The sequence below is a fragment of the Tympanuchus pallidicinctus genome, unplaced genomic scaffold (genome assembly GCF_026119805.1).
Source record: "Tympanuchus pallidicinctus isolate F22 unplaced genomic scaffold, pur_lepc_1.0 scaffold159, whole genome shotgun sequence".
Taxonomy (NCBI): domain Eukaryota; kingdom Metazoa; phylum Chordata; class Aves; order Galliformes; family Phasianidae; genus Tympanuchus; species Tympanuchus pallidicinctus.
Genome location: NW_026294678.1, coordinates 1 through 16,254, shown reverse-complemented (window position 1 = coordinate 16,254; position 16,254 = coordinate 1). Strand labels below are relative to the sequence as shown.

At 57.5% G+C, this 16,254-nt stretch overlaps 1 protein-coding gene and 1 long non-coding RNA gene across 2 annotated transcripts; one reads left to right on the top strand and one right to left on the bottom strand.

Moving 5' to 3' along the window:
- The first annotated feature begins 1,567 nt into the window (after nt 1–1,567).
- LOC128077432 (cobra venom factor-like) lies at nt 1,568–16,041 on the top strand. The gene is made up of 13 exons (XM_052676569.1): nt 1,568–1,706; nt 4,266–4,458; nt 6,902–7,061; nt 10,470–10,540; nt 10,646–10,740; nt 10,850–10,932; nt 11,016–11,106; nt 12,518–12,620; nt 12,706–12,826; nt 13,162–13,277; nt 13,761–13,907; nt 15,498–15,710; nt 15,805–16,041. The coding sequence occupies exons 1-13, from the start codon at nt 1,636–1,638 to the stop codon at nt 16,024–16,026; spliced, it is 1,686 nt and encodes a 561-aa protein (XP_052532529.1). The 5' UTR covers nt 1,568–1,635; the 3' UTR covers nt 16,027–16,041.
- On the bottom strand, nt 7,617–10,184 carry LOC128077433 (uncharacterized). The gene is made up of 3 exons (XR_008205011.1): nt 10,019–10,184; nt 8,183–8,301; nt 7,617–7,716 (listed from the first exon to the last, which is right to left on the bottom strand). It is a non-coding gene; the product is annotated as an uncharacterized LOC128077433 (long non-coding RNA).
- Nucleotides 16,042–16,254: the final 213 nt, after the last annotated feature.

Below are 16,254 nucleotides of genomic sequence, written 5' to 3'. Positions count from 1 at the left end.
GCCCACGGTGACCCCGAGAGGACCCAGATTTATGGGGACGGCGACCCAAGGGACGCAGATATTTGGGGACGGTGACATCTGTGCCCATGGTGACCCCAAGCGGACCCAGATTTATGGGGACGGCGACCCAAGGGACGCAGATATTTGGGGACGGTGACATCTCTGCTCACAGTGACCCCAAGCAGACCCAGATTTATGGGGACGGCGACCCAAGGGACGCAGATATTTGGGGACGGTGGCATCTGTGCCCACAGTGACCCCAAGCAGACCCAGATTTATGGGGACGGCGACTCAAGGGACGCAGATATTTGGGGACGGTGACATCTGTGCCCACGGTGACCCCAAGCGGACCCAGATTTATGGGGACGGCGACCCAAGGGACGCAGATATTTGGGGACGGTGGCATCTGTGCCCACAGTGACCCCAAGCAGACCCAGATTTATGGGGACGGCGACTCAAGGGACGCAGATATTTGGGGACGGTGACATCTGTGCCCATGGTGACCCCAAGCGGACCCAGATTTATGGGGACGGCGACCCAAGGGACGCAGATATTTGGGGACGGTGACATCTGTGCCCACGGTGACCCCAAGAGGACCCAGATTTATGGGGACGGCGACCCAAGGGACGCAGATATTTGGGGACGGTGACATCTGTGCCCATGGTGACCCCAAGCGGACCCAGATTTATGGGGACGGCGACCCAAGGGACGCAGATATTTGGGGACGGTGACATCTGTGCCCACGGTGACCCCAAGCGGACCCAGATTTATGGGGACGGCGACCCAAGGGACGCAGATATTTGGGGACGGTGACATCTCTGCTCACAGTGACCCCAAGCAGACCCAGATTTATGGGGACAGCGACCCAAGGGACGCAGATATTTGGGGACGGTGGCATCTGTGCCCACGGTGACCCCAAGCAGACCCAGATTTATGGGGACGGCGACCCAAGGGACGCAGATATTTGGGGACGGTGACATCTGTGCCCACGGTGACCCCAAGCGGACCCAGATTTATGGGGACGGCGACCCAAGGGACGCAGATATTTGGGGACGGTGGCATCTCTGCTCACAGTGACCCCAAGCAGACCCAGATTTATGGGGACGGCGACCCATCCTGCCTTATAGGGGATCCGGGGACGGAGCCCCAACGTCCCTCCACCCCCAACATCCCAAGAGGTGCCAGCGCTGCCCCACATCCCCCCCCCTGCTCTCCCCTCCCCCCCCCCCCAGCAGTGTTGCAATGCGGCCCCCCGCCAGCTGCCTTCCCCGAAATGAGGAAGGCCCCACACGTCCGGGCAGCTCCTCCCTAAATCAGGGAGGGGGGAGGTTATGGGGTGGGGGGGTGGGGACGGAGATTCCTCCCTAATATCAGCCCCTTATGGGGGTTCCCTCGCCCAGGACCCCCACCTCTCAGCCCCACGGATTGACCCCGGTCCCCTTGATCCCACGGTTGACCCCGCTGTCGGGGTGCTGGTGTGTGGGGTGAATCTCGCTGACCCCATAGATCTGGGTCTGGGTTACCCATTAACCAGCGCTGCCGCTATAAAGGGACGTCCCCCATTCCCACCCCCCCACCCCGTGTCCCCTCTGTCCCTTGTGTCCCCTGCGTCCCCTCTGTCCCCCTCTCTCAGCCATGGGGCTGCTGCTTCTGCCCCTCCTGCTCGGCGTTCTGCTGCTGCACGTGGCCCCCGCACCTGCACAGATGTGAGTTGTACCCCCCCACCCCCCCACCCATGGGACCCCCACCCTCGGGGAAGCCCCTTCCCACCCCCCCCCCCCCGCCGCTGGGACCCCCCTCATCTCTGCATCTCCCAAACTCGTAGGACCCCCATCCTGGGACCCCTCATGCACCCATGGGAACCCCCACCTATGGGAACCCCCACCCATGGGACCCCCACCCTCGGGGACGCCCCTTCCCACCCCCCCCCACCTTTGGGACCCCCCTTGTCTCTGCATCTCCCAAACTCATAGGACCCCCATCCTGGGACCCCTCATGCACCCATGGGAACCCCCACCTATGGGAACCCCCACCCATGGGACCCCCACCCTTGGGGACCCCCCCCACCCCCCCCCACCTCCCCCGCCCCCCCCCGCCTTTGGGACCCCCCTTGTCTCTGCATCTCCCAAACTCGTAGGACCCCCATCCTGGGACCACTCATGCACCCACGGGAACCCCCACCCATGGGATCCCCACCCTTGGGGACCTCCACCTATGGGGACCCCCCACCCCACCCCCCCCTCACCCCCCCCCCTCTTCCTTTGGGACCCCCTCATCTCTGCGTCGCCCTAACCTGTAGGACCCCCATCCTGGGACCCCTCATGCACCCATGGGAACCCCCAACCATGGGACCCCCACCCATGGGACCCCCACCCCCCCTCCCCCCTCCCCCACCTTTGGGACCCCCCTCATCTCTGCGTGTCCCAAACTCGTAGGACCCCCATCCTGGGACCCCTCATGCACCCATGGGAACCCCCACCTATGGGAACCCCCACCTATGGGACCCCCACCCTTGGGGACCCCCCCTCCCACCCCCCACCCTCCCCTTCCTTTGGGACCCCCCTCGTCTCTACGTCTCCCAAACTCGTAGGACCCCCATCCTGGGATCCCTCATGCACCCATGGGAACCCCCACCTATGGGAACCCCCCTCCCACCCCCTCGCACCCCCCTCCCCCGCCATTGGGACCCCCCTCATCTCTGCGTCTCCCAAACTCGTAGGGCCCCCATCCTGGGACCCCTCATGCACCTATGGGCTGCAGTGGGGGTTATAGGGCTGCAGTGGGGTTATAGGGCTGCAGTGGAGTTTATAGGGCCTCAGTGGAGTTTATAGGGCCACAACGGGGTTACAGGGCTGCAGTGCAGGTTATAGGGCTGCAGTGGGGGTTAGAGAGCCACAATGGGGTTATAGGGCTGCAGTGCAGGTTATAGGGCTGCAGTGAAGGTTATAGGGCCTCAACGGGGTTATAGGGCCGCAGTGGGGTTATAGGGCTACAGTGGAGGTTATAGGGCTGCAGTGGGGGTTACAGGGCCGCAGTGGGGTTATAGGGCTACAGTGGAGTTTATAGGGCCGCAATGGGGTTATAGGGCTGCAGTGGGGGTTACAGGGCCTCAGTGGGGTTATAGGGCTGCAGTGAGGGTTACAGGGCCACAATGGGGTTATAGGGCTGCAGTGGAGGTTATAGGGCTGCAGTGGGGGTTACAGGGCCGCAGTGGGGGTTACAGGGCCAAAATGGCGTTACAGGGCTGCAGTGCAGGTTATAGGGCCTCAATAGGGTCATAGGGCTGCAGTGGGGGTTACAGGGCTGTAGTGGGGTTATAGGGCTGCAGTGGAGTTTATAGGGCCGCAATGAGGTTATAGGGCTGCAGTGGGGGTTATAGGGCCTCAGTGGGGTTACAGGGCTGCAGTGGGGGTTACAGGGCCACAATGGGGTTACAGGGCTGCAGTGGAGTTTATAGGGCTGCAGTGGGGGTTATAGGGCCTCAACTGGGTTATAGGGCTGCAGTGGAGTTTATAGGGCCGCAATGATGGTTATAGGGCCTCAATAGGGTCATAGGGCTGCAGTGGAGGTTACAGGGCTGTAGTGGGGTTATAGGGCTACAGTGGAGTTTATAGGGCCGCAATGGGGTTATAGGGCTGCAGTGGGGGTTACAGGGCCTCAGTGGGGTTATAGGGCTGCAGTGAGGGTTACAGGGCCACAATGGGGTTATAGGGCTGCAGTGGAGGTTATAGGGCTGCAGTGGGGGTTACAGGGCCGCAGTGGGGGTTACAGGGCCAAAATGGCGTTACAGGGCTGCAGTGCAGGTTATAGGGCCTCAATAGGGTCATAGGGCTGCAGTGGGGGTTACAGGGCTGTAGTGGGGTTATAGGGCTGCAGTGGAGTTTATAGGGCCGCAATGAGGTTATAGGGCTGCAGTGGGGGTTATAGGGCCTCAGTGGGGGTTACAGGGCTGCAGTGGGGGTTACAGGGCCACAATGGGGTTACAGGGCTGCAGTGGAGTTTATAGGGCTGCAGTGGGGGTTATAGGGCCTCAACTGGGTTATAGGGCTGCAGTGGAGTTTATAGGGCCGCAATGATGGTTATAGGGCTGCAGTGCACATTTTGGGTTGCCTCAGACCCACGGAGGGCTCTCGGGGATGCCGCGGGGTCCCCAGAGAGGTGTGGGGCCGGGTCAGGGCGCCGTTTTGGGGTCGGATCAAGGGCGCGTTGCCATTGGAGATGTGGGGCCGGGCCGCTTTCCCCTATAAGACGCGGCGACCCCATAGGGTGACGATGGTGACCCCGGCGGTGCTGCGGTTGGACACGGAGGAGCAGCTGGTGCTGGAGGCGCCGGGTTTGTCGTCCCCCGTCGAGGCCAACATCGTGGTGCAGGATTTCCCCCAAAAGCGCAAAGTCCTCTTCCAGATCCGCAAGCAGCTCAACCCCGCAGAGGGGATGATGGCCACCGCCACCATCAAGGTGCGTCCCCACCCCGCGCCACCGCTCCTAACCCTAAACCCTAACCCTAAACCCTAACCCTAAACCCTAACCCTAACCCTAACCCTAACCCTAACCCTAAACCCTAACCCTAAACCCTAACCCTAACCCTAACCCTAAACCCTAACCCTAACCCTAACCCTAAACCCTAAACCCTAACCCTAACCCTAACCCTAACCCTAAACCCTAACCCTAACCCTAAACCCTAACCCTAACCCTAACCCTAAACCCTAACCCTAACCCTAACCCTAACCCTAAACCCTAACCCTAACCCTAACCCTAAACCCTAACCCTAACCCTAAACCCTAACCCTAACCCTAAACCCTAACCCTAACCCTAACCCTAACCCTAAACCTAACCCTAAACCCTAACCCTAACCCTAACCCTAACCCTAACCCTAACCCTAACCCTAACCCTAACCCTAACCCTAACCCTAAACCCTAACCCTAAACCCTAACCCTAACCCTAACCCTAACCCTAACCCTAAACCCTAACCCTAACCCTAACCCTAACCCTAAACCCTAACCCTAACCCTAACCCTAACCCTAACCCTAACCCTAACCCTAACCCTAACCCTAACCCTAACCCTAACCCTAACCCTAACCCTAACCCTAAACCCTAACCCTAAACCCTAACCCTAATATCCTAACCCTAACCCTAACCCTAACCCTAACCCTAAACCTGACCCTAACCCTAACCCTAACATAAACCCTAACCCTAACCCTAACCGGCCCCTGACCCCAATCTCGGCCCCAGTCCCAATCCTGACCTTAAGGTTAATCGTAATCTTGAACTCAACTGTAATTTAATCCTAAACCTGACCCTGATGCTAACCCTAACCGTAAACCTAACCCTAACCCTGACCCTAACCCTAAACCTAATCCTAACCCTAACCCTAAACCTGACCCTAACCCTAACCCTAACATAAACCCTAAACCTAACCCTAACCCTAACTCTTATCCTAACCCTAACCCTAACCATAACTTTAACCCTAAACCTAACCCTAACCCTAACTCTTATCCTAACCCTAAACCTGACCCTAATATCCTAACCCTAACCCTAACCGTAACCTAACCCTAACCCTAATATCCTAACCCTAACCCTAATCCTAACCCTAAACCTGACTCTGATGCTAACCCTAACTCAAACTCTAACCCTAACCCTAAACCTGACCCTAATATCCCAACCCTAACCCTAACCCTAATCCTAACCCTAACATAAACCCTAAACCAAGCCCTAAACCTAACCCTAACCCTAATATCCTAACCCTAACCCTAAACCCTAACCCTAACCCTAACCCTAACCCTAACCCTGACCCTAATATCCTAACCCTAAACCTAACCCTAACCCTAACACAAACACTAACCCTACCCTAACCCTAATATCCTAACCCTAACCCTAAACCTGACCCTAACCCTAACCCTGACCCTGACCTTAACCCCAACCCTAAACCTGACCCCAATCCTATAACTGCAACCTTAACCTGAACCCTTACCCTATAACCCCATCTTTAAATCTATAATCCCAAACCTAACTACAGCCCCAATCCAAACCCTATAAGAGCAACTCAAACCTTATAACCCAAACCCCAACCATATAACCTGCAGCTCCAACACTCAGACTAACCCTAACCCTATAACCCCAACCCCAAATCTATTACCCAACCCCAGCCCTATAATCCCAACCCTTATGCCAACCTCAACCCTATGATCCCAACCCTATAGGACAACCCTAACTCTATCATCCAAACCCTATAACCCCAACTCTAACCCTATTATCCCAATCTTAACTCCAACACCCACCCTAACCCAACAACCCCAACCTCAACCCCATAACCCCAACCCTAAACACAAATGGCCCTGTTGGTGTCTTTAGGGTTGGTCACCTTGGGGTCTTTGGGGTCAGCCCTGCAGGTGTCCTTAGGGTCGGTCACTTTGGGGTCTTTGGGGTCAGCCCTGATGCTGTCATTAGGGTTGGTCACTTTGGCGTCTTTGGGGTCAGCCCTGCAGGTGTCCTTAGGATCGGTCACCTTGGGGTCTTTGGGGTCAGCCCTGATGCTGTACTTAGGGTCTCTCACCCTGGGGTCTTTGGGGTCAGCCCTGATGCTGTCATTAGGGTCGGTCACCTTGGGGTCTTTGGGGTCAGCCCTGTAGATGTCCTTAGGATCGGTCACCTTGGGGTCTTTGGGGTCAGTCCTGTTGCTGCTTTTAGGGTTGGTCACCTTGGGGTCTTTGGGGTCAGCCCCGTTGCTGTCCTTAGGGTCTTTCACTGAACAGAAACCCCAGTGCTCATGGGCACAACCGCCTCGGGGTATTTTGGGGTCAGTATTTCGGGGTCCTTGGAGTCTTTGGGGACGGCCACCTCAGTGCGCCCCCATCCCGGTCCCCTGACTGCAGTTGTCCCCCGCTGTCCCCTGTCCCTACAGGTGCCGGTGAAGCTGCTGCCGCAGGTGGTGGGGAAGCACTTTGTGTCGGTGGTGGCACGGGTGGGACAGGTGACCCTGGAGAAGGTGCTGCTGGTGTCCCTACAGAGCGGCCACATCTTCCTGCAGACCGACAAACCCATCTACACCCCCGGCTCCACCGGTGAGCAGCCCTGGGCTGCTGGCCTTGGCATCTGGGGACAATCTGGGGACCGACCTCTTTGTGTCCCCTCCTTCAGGGCTCAGGAGCCATCCTGGGACCTTGCCATGATGTCCCCTTTGGGGTCAGGACCTGTTCGGAGTCATCCTCTTTATGCACCCTATGGAGGTCCAGGATTCATTTTGGGGTCTTCCACTGATGTCCCCATTGAGGTCCAACACCCATACTGGGACATACTGGGGTTCAGAATCCATTTGGGGACCTTCCCATGATGTCCCCATTGGGATCCAGCACCCACATGGGGAGATACTGGGGTTCAGAACCCATTCTGGGACATCCGTATGATGTCCCCTTTGGGGTCAGGACCTGTTTGGAGTCATCCTCTCTATGCACCCTATGGAGGTGCAGGATTCATTTTAGGGTCTTCCATTGACATCCCCATTGAGGTCCAGCACCCATACTGGCACATACTGGGGTTCAGAACCCATTTTGGGACATCCCTATGATGTCCCCATTGGGATCCAGGACCTGTTTGGAGTCATCCTCTTTATGCACCCTATGGAGGTCCAGGATTCATTTTGGGGTCTTCCACTAATGTCCCCTTTGAGGTCCAGCACCCATACTGGGACATACTGGGGTTCAGAATCCATTTGGGGACCTTCCTATGATGTCCCCATTGGGATCCAGCACCCACATGGGGACATACTGGGGTTCAGAACCCATTCTGGGACATCCCTATGGTGTCCCCTGTGGGGTCAGGGCCTGTTTGGAGTCATCATCCCTATGCCCCCTATGGAGGTCCAGGATTCATTTTGGGGTCTTCATTTGATGTCCTCATTGAAGTCCTGCACCGACGTGTGCAATACTGGGGTTCAGAACCCATTTTGGGACATCGCTATGGTGTCCCCTTTGGGGTCAGGACCTGTTTGGAGTCATCCTCTCTATGCGCCCTATGGAGGTCCAAGATTCATTTTGGGGTCTTCCCTTGACGTCCCCATTGAGGTCCTGCACCTACATGTGCAATATTGGGGTTCAGAATCCATTTGGGGACCTTCCCATGGTGTCCTCATTGGGATCCAGCACCCACATGGGGAAATATTGGAGTCCAGAATCCACTTGGGGACATCGCTATGATGTCCCCATTGGGGTCAGGACCTGTTTGGAGTCATCCTCTCTATGCACCCTATGGAGGTCCAGGATTCATTTTGGGGTCTTCCTTTGATGTCCCATTGAGGTTCTGCACCTACGTGTGCAATATTGGGGTTCAGAACCCATTTGGGGACCTTCCCAGGGTGTCCCCATTGGGACCCAGCACCCACGTGGGGACATATTGGAGTCCAGAACCCATTTTGGGACATACTGGTGTTCAAAATCCATTTGGGGACATCCCTATGATGTCCCCATTGGGGACCTGTTTGGAGTCATCCTCTCTATGCGCCCTATGGAGGTCCAGGATTCATTTTAGGGTCTTCCCTTGACGTCCCCATTGAGGTCCAGCACCCATACTGGCACATACTGGGGTTCAGAACCCATTTTGGGACATCCCTATGATGTCCCCATTGGGATCCAGGACCTGTTTGGAGTCATCCTCTTTATGCCCCCTATGAAGGTCTTGGGGTCTTTCCTTGATGTCCCATTGAGGTCCTGCACCTTCGTGTGCAATATTGGGGTTCAGAACCCATTTGGGGACCTTCCCATGATGTTCCCATTGGGATCCAGCACCCACATGGGGACATATTGGAGTCCAGAACCCATTCGGGACATTCCAATGATGTCCCCATTGGGGTCAGGACCTGTTTGGAGTCATCCTCTCTATGCTCCCTATGAAGGTCCAGGATTCATTTTGGGGTCTTCTGTTGACGTCCCCATTGATTTCCTGCACCTACGTGTGCAATATTGGGATTCAGAACCCATTTGGGGACCTTCCTATGATGTCCCCATTGGGATCCAGCACCCACATGGGGACATACTGGGGTTCAGAACCCATTCTGGGACATCGCTATGATGATCCCATTGGGGTCAGGACCTGTTTGGAGTCATCATCCCTATGCCCCCTATGGAGGTCCAGGATTCATTTTAGGGTCTTCCCTTGACGTCCCCATTGAGGTCCAGCACCCATACTGGCACATACTGGTGTTCAAAATCCATTTTGGGACATCCCTATGGTGTCCCCTTTGTGATCCAGGACCTCTTTGGAGTCATCCTCTTTATGCCCCCTATGAAGGTCTTGGGGTCTTCCCTTGATGTCCCATTGAGGTCCTGCACCTACGTGTGCAATATTGGGGTTCAGAACCCATTTGGGGACCTTCCCATGATGTCCCCATTGGGATCCAGCACCCACATGGGGACATATTGGAGTCCAGAACCCATTCGGGACATTCCAATGATGTCCCCTTTGGGGTCAGGACCTGTTTGGAGTCATCCTCTCTATGCACCCTATGGAGGTCCAGGATTCATTTTGGGGTCTTCATTTGATGTCCCATTGAGGTCCTGCACCTACGTGTGCAATATTGGGTTCAGAACCCATTTGGGGACCTTCCCATGATGTTCCCATTGGGATCCAGCACCCACATGGGGACATATTGGAGTCCAGAACCCATTCGGGACATTCCAATGATGTCCCCATTGGGGTCAGGACCTGTTTGGAGTCATCCTCTCTATGCTCCCTATGAAGGTCCAGGATTCATTTTGGGGTCTTCTGTTGACGTCCCCATTGATTTCCTGCACCTACGTGTGCAATATTGGGGTTCAGAACCCATTTGGGGACCTTCCCATGATGTTCCCATTGGGATCCAGCACCCACATGGGGACATATTGGAGTCCATAACACATTTGGGGACATCGCTATGATGTCCCCATTGGGGTCAGGACCTGTTTGGAGTCATCCTCTCTATGCCCCCTATGGAGGTGCAGGATTCATTTTAGGATCTTCCATTGACGTCCCCATTGAGGTCCAGCACCCATACTGGCACATACTGGGGTTCAGAATCCATTTGGGGACCTTCCCATGATGTCCCCATTGGGATCCAGCACCCACATGGGGACATATTGGAGTCCAGAACCCATTCGGGACATTCCAATGATGTCCCCTTTGGGGTCAGGGCCTGTTCGGAGTCATCCTCTCTATGCACCCTATGGAGGTCCAGGATTCATTTTGGGGTCTTCATTTGATGTCCCATTGAGGTCCTGCACCTACGTGTGCAATATTGGGGTTCAGAATCCATTTGGAGACCTTCCCATGATGTCCCCATTGGGATCCAGCACCCACGTGGGGACATATTGGAGTCCAAGACCTGGGCCATCCCCTTTATGGCCTCTATTGGGGTCTGGAATTCATTTTTGGGTCTCCTCCTGATGTCCCCTCGGTGTCCCCAACCATGTCCCCACCATGTCCCCTGTGTCCCCTCCCAGTGCTCTGCCGTCTCTTCGCCCTGAGTCGCTTCATGCAGCCTCTGCTGAAGACGGTGATCGTGGAGGTCAAGGTGAGCGAGCCGGCGGCACGAGGAGGACGTGGTGACATGGGGACGTGGTGACACGGGGACGGTGCCACCCACCCCCTCCTTCCCAAATGTTTCCCCTCCCCACAGACACCCGATAACGTCATCATCAAGCAAGTCCCCGTGTCCTCCCCCATGAGGAACGGGATCTTCTCCATCAACCACAACCTGCCGGAGGTGGTCAGGTGGGTGTCACCTCCCAGACTGGGACACCCTGTCCCTGTCCCTGTCCCTGTCCCTCTCCCTCTCCCTGTCCCTCTCCCTGTCCCCTCACCCCATCCCCACTTTTTCCAGCCTGGGGACGTGGACAATCACGGCCAAATTTGAAGACTCGCAGGACCAGGTCTTCAGCACTCAATTTGAAGTCAAGGAATACGGTACGGTGGGGTGGGGGGGTCTCCACCCCAAACCCACTGATCCCTGGTGCCCCATCCCGGACCCACAAGTGTCTCCTCCGCAGTGCTGCCAAGCTTTGAGGTGACTCTGGATCCACAGGAGAAGTTTCTCTACATTGACCGGCAGGAGGATTTCCGGGTGTCCATCACAGCCAGGTGGGGTGGGAACCCCAAAACCACTTGTTTTGGGGTCAGACTGAGGGTAGGGGAGGGTCATGATGGGGAGGACGGTCCTATTCCACCTGGGTGTGATACAGCCAGGGAGGGGAGGGACTGGGGACATGGGGTGGTGGAGATTTGGGGGTGGTGGGGATGAGGGCAATGAGGACACGGGGTGATGGGGATGAGGGACGTCACCCTCAGGACTTGGGGTGATGGGGATTTGGGGTGGTGGGGATGAGGGCAATGGGGACACGGGGCGATGGGGACGAGGGTCGTCACAATCAGGACTTGGGGAGGTGGGGATTTGGGGTGGTGGGGATGAGGGCAATGAGGACACAGGGTGATGGGGACGAGGGTCGTCACCCTCAGGACTTGGGGTGGTGGGGATTTGGGGTGGTGGGGATGAGGGCAATGGGGACACGGGGCGATGGGGATGAGGGACGTCACAATCAGGACTTGGGGTGGTGGGAGATTTGGGGTGGTGGGGATGAGGGCGATGGGGACACAGGTTGATGGGGACTTGGGGTCATCATCCTCAGGACTTGGGGTGGGGGGGATTTGGGGTGGTGGGGATGAGGGCAATGGGACACAGGGCGATGGGGATGAGGGTCATCACCCTCAGGACTTGGGGTGGGGGGGATTTGGGGTGGTGGGGATTTGGGGTGGTGGGGATGAGGGCGATGGGGACACGGGAGGATGGGGATGAGGGTCGTCCCCCTCGGGATTTGGGGAGGTGGGGATTTGGGGTTTGTGGATGAGGGCAATGGGGACACGGGGCGATGGGGACTTGGGGTCGTCACCCTCAGGACTTGGGGTGGTGGGAATTTGGGGTGATGAGGACACGGGGTGGTGGGGATTTGGGATGATAGAGATGAGGGCGGGGGGTGGATGGAGTTTGGGGTGGTGAGGACATTGCGGTGGAGGAGGGTGAGAGTGGTGTGGATTTGGGGTGACGAGGACGCGGGGTGGTGGGGAGGCAGGGCAGCACGAGAGTGGGAACATTGGGTGACAGCGACACGGGATGCGACGGGGACGGCCGGTGCTGGAGATGTGGGGACAGGCAAAGGTGGGGACGTGGTGTGATTGTGATTGTGATGACCCTCGTCCCCACGGGGCGATGGGGATGAGGGACGTCACCCTCAGGACTTGGGGTGATGGGGATTTGGGGTGGTGGGGATGAGGGCAATGGGGACACGGGGGGATGGGGATGAGGGTTGTCATCCTCAGGACTTGGGGTGGTGTGGATTTGGGGTGACGAGGACGCGGGGTGGTGGGGAGGCAGGGCAGCACGAGAGTGGGAACATTGGGTGACAGCGACACGGGATGTGACAGGGACAGCCGGTGCTGGAGATGTGGGGACAGGCAAAGGTGGGGACGTGGTGTGACAGCCGTGATGTGTCCCCAGGTACCTGTATGGGAAGAACCTGCAGGGGACAGCCTTCGTCCTCTTTGGCGTGATGGTGGATGACGAGAGAAAGACCATCCCCCAATCCCTGCAGCGCGTCAAGGTGGCCCTGTCCCCTGTCCCCATCCCCTGTCCCTCTGTCCCCATACCCTTGGCTGTCCCCCTGTCCCTCTGACCCCGTGCTGCAGGTGACCGATGGGGACGGAGAGGCCGTGCTGCCCATGGCCATGCTGCGGCAGCGCTTTGCCAACCTCCAGGAGCTGGTGGGACACTCGCTCTACGTCACCGTCACCGTCCTCACCGAGTCAGGTGACAGAGGGACGCGGGGACAGAGGGACGTGTCCGGCTTCGTGTCCCGGTCCTCGATGCACTGGGATGGTTTAGGGATACGTACTGGGGACACAGAGGGTCCTGGGTAGGGGCCAAGTTGGGACGTGTGGATCTGGATGGGGGCAACAAGGACAGGGAGGTAAGGGGGGACAAGGACACGTGGGGCTGCGGACTGCAGAAATAAGGAAAGATGGGGACGAAGGTGGCACAGATGGGAGCAGCCAGAGCTACCTACAGTTGAGCAGGGGGACAATGGGGGACCAGGAGCCTCGTCCTGGCACTGGGTGACATCGCTGTCCCCGTGGCCACCGCAGGCAGCGACATGGTGGAGGCGCAGCGCAGCGGCATCCGCATCGTGACGTCCCCGTACACCATCCATTTCACCCACACCCCCAAGTACTTCAAACCAGGGATGCCCTTCGATCTGACGGTAATGGCACATGGGGACAGGGACAGGAATGGGGACAGGGACAGGAATGGGGACAGGGACGGGGCTGGGGGGCTTGGGGTGACAATCCAGGCCCCTCTGGCACCGGAGTCTTCTGAATGGGGATGGGGAAGGGGGAATCCCATGGGGTTTTCTGCCCCCACGTCACATCCCTGCGTCACCTGGATGGCACCTGGTGTCTGTCCTCACACCGCATCCTTGTGTCACCTCCCCTGTGCCGTGTCCCCAGGCTGAGCCATGTCCCCATGCCATTTTCCTGTGCCACGTCCCCACGCCGTGTGTCACAACCCCATTCCGAGCCTGTCGTGTCCCTGTGCCACGTCCCCATGGTTTGTCCCCGTGCCACGTCCTTGTGTCACATCCGCATTGAATGTCCCTGTGCCACGTCCTTGTGTCACATCCGCATTGAATGTCCCCATACCACGTCCTCATGCGGTGTCCCATGCCGTGCTCCATCCTCCACAGGTTTATGTCACCAACCCCGATAATTCCCCGGCTCCACGCATCCCCGTCAAGGCTGACGACTTCCAGGGCCTCGTCTCCACCCAGCGAGATGGCAAAGCCAAGCTGGTCCTCAACATGCCAGCCAACAAGAACTCTGTCCCCATCACTGTGAGTGGGGACGCGGACAGGGGACCTGGGTCTGGGATGGAGCAGGGCATCCAGGGTGAGCCGTGATGGCTGGAGTCGGGGATGGCGACAACAATCGAGGGGAGCAAACCCCAAACGACCAGCGCAGGGGGGAACCAGGGTGTCCAAAGTGGGCAGGGTGGCTGAGACAAGCAGGATGGCCAAGGGCAAGAGCAGCAGAGCTGGGGTGGCAGGACGACCAGGTCACCCGTGGTGGCCAAGACCTCCACTGTGGCTGAGAACCCCAGGTGGTCAAGTTATCTATGGTAGATGAGACCTTACTGACAACCAGGATGTCTGTGGTGGCCAAGTCACCCACGGTATCCAAGGCCTTCGTGGTGACCAAGTCGTTTATGGTAGTCAAGACCTTCAGAGAGGCAAAAAAATACATGATGACCAAGTCACCCATGATGGTCAAATTATCCATAGCAGCCAATGTCTCCGTAGTGACTGAGACTCTCATGGCAGCCGAGGTTTTCATGGCAGCCACAACCTCCGTAGTGACTGAGACCTCCATGGTGACAAAGTCACCTACGGTACCAAGGCCTTCGTGCTGGCCAAGTCATGAATGGCAGCCAAGACCTTCAAAGTGGCCAAGACCTCCATGGTGGCCAAATCATCCATGGCAACCAAGACCTCCATGGTGGCCAAATCATCCATGGAAATCAAGACCTCCATGGTGGCCAAATCATCCATGGAAATCAAGACCTCCATGGTGGCCAAATCATCCATGGCAACCAAGACCTCCATGGTGGCCAAATCATCCATGGCAACCAAGATCTCCATGGTGGCCAAATCACCCATGGCAACCAAGACCTCCATGATGGCCAAATCACCCATGGCAACCAAGACCTCCATGGTGGCCAAATCACCCATGGCAACTAAGACCTCCATGGTGGCCAACATCTATGGCAACCAAGACCTCCATGGTGGCCAAATCACCCATGGCAACCAAGACCTCCATGGTGGCCAAATCACCCATGGCAACCAAGACCTCCATGGTGGTCAAATCATCCATGGCAACCAAGACCTCCATGGTGGCCAAATCATCCATGGCAACCAAGACCTCCATGATGGCCAAATCACCCATGGCAACCAAGACCTCCATGGTGGTCAAATCATCCATGGCAACCAAGACCTCCATGGTGGCCGTCACCTATGGCAACCAAGACCTCCATGGTGGCCAAATCACCCATGGCAACCAAGACCTCCATGGTGGCCAAATCATCCATGGCAACCAAGACCTCCATGGTGGCCGTCACCTATGGCAACCAAGACCTCCATGGTGGCCAAATCACCCATGGCAACCAAGACCTCCATGGTGGCCAAATCAACCATGGCAACCAAGATCTCCATGGTGGCCAAATCATCCATGGCAACCAAGACCTCCATGATGGCCAAATCAACCATGGCAACCAAGACCTCCATGGTGGCCAACATCTATGGCAACCAAGACCTCCATGGTGGCCAAATCATCCATGGAGGTCTTGGATGGTCCAAATCACCCCCCTGGAGACCCCTGCCCGGGTTCGTACCTCTCCGCATTGACGCACTGTGCCTCCTTTGCTGCAGGTGAGGACAGCCCAGAAGGATCTGCCCCCGGAGCGCCAGGCCTCGCAGCAGATGGTGGCTGAGGCTTATCAAAGCCAGGGGAACTCCGGCAACTACCTGCACCTGGCGGTGGGCGCCAGCCAGGTGCAGCCCGGGGACAACCTCCCCATCAACTTCCATCTCAAGAGCAACAGAGAGGACGTCCGCAGATCCGTTTCCTACTTCACCTACCTGGTGAGCGCGCACGACTTCTGCCACCCCCGACCCCATCCCAGGGATCGGGGTGCCCAGACCACCCACCCACTCGGCCTTTCCTTACCCACCGCAGATCCTGAGCAAGGGGCACATCGTCCACGTGGGACGGCAGCCAAGGGAAGGTGACCAGAGCCTGGTCACTATGTCACTTCCCGTGACGGCCAACCTCATCCCTTCCTTCCGTATCGTGGCCTACTACCATGTGAAACCTGGCGAGATCGTGGCTGATTCTGTCTGGGTCGACGTCAAGGACACCTGCATGGGCAGTGTGAGCATGTCCCCGTCGTCTCTGTAGTTGGGGAAGGACCATTGGGGCATCGATTGGCCCTTGGGAGGGGTTCAGTTGGCTTTCAGAGCGAATCGTGTGGTGTTTCGGTGGCTCCTTTTGGGGCCTGGGGGTCCCTGGGGGACTGACGGTGTCCTTGGGCAGCTTGAGTGGCCCAACAGGGAGCTTGCAGGTCCTTGTGGACTTGGATATCCCTTGAGGAACTGGAGTAGCCCAGTGGAGACTTGAGTGGCCCAT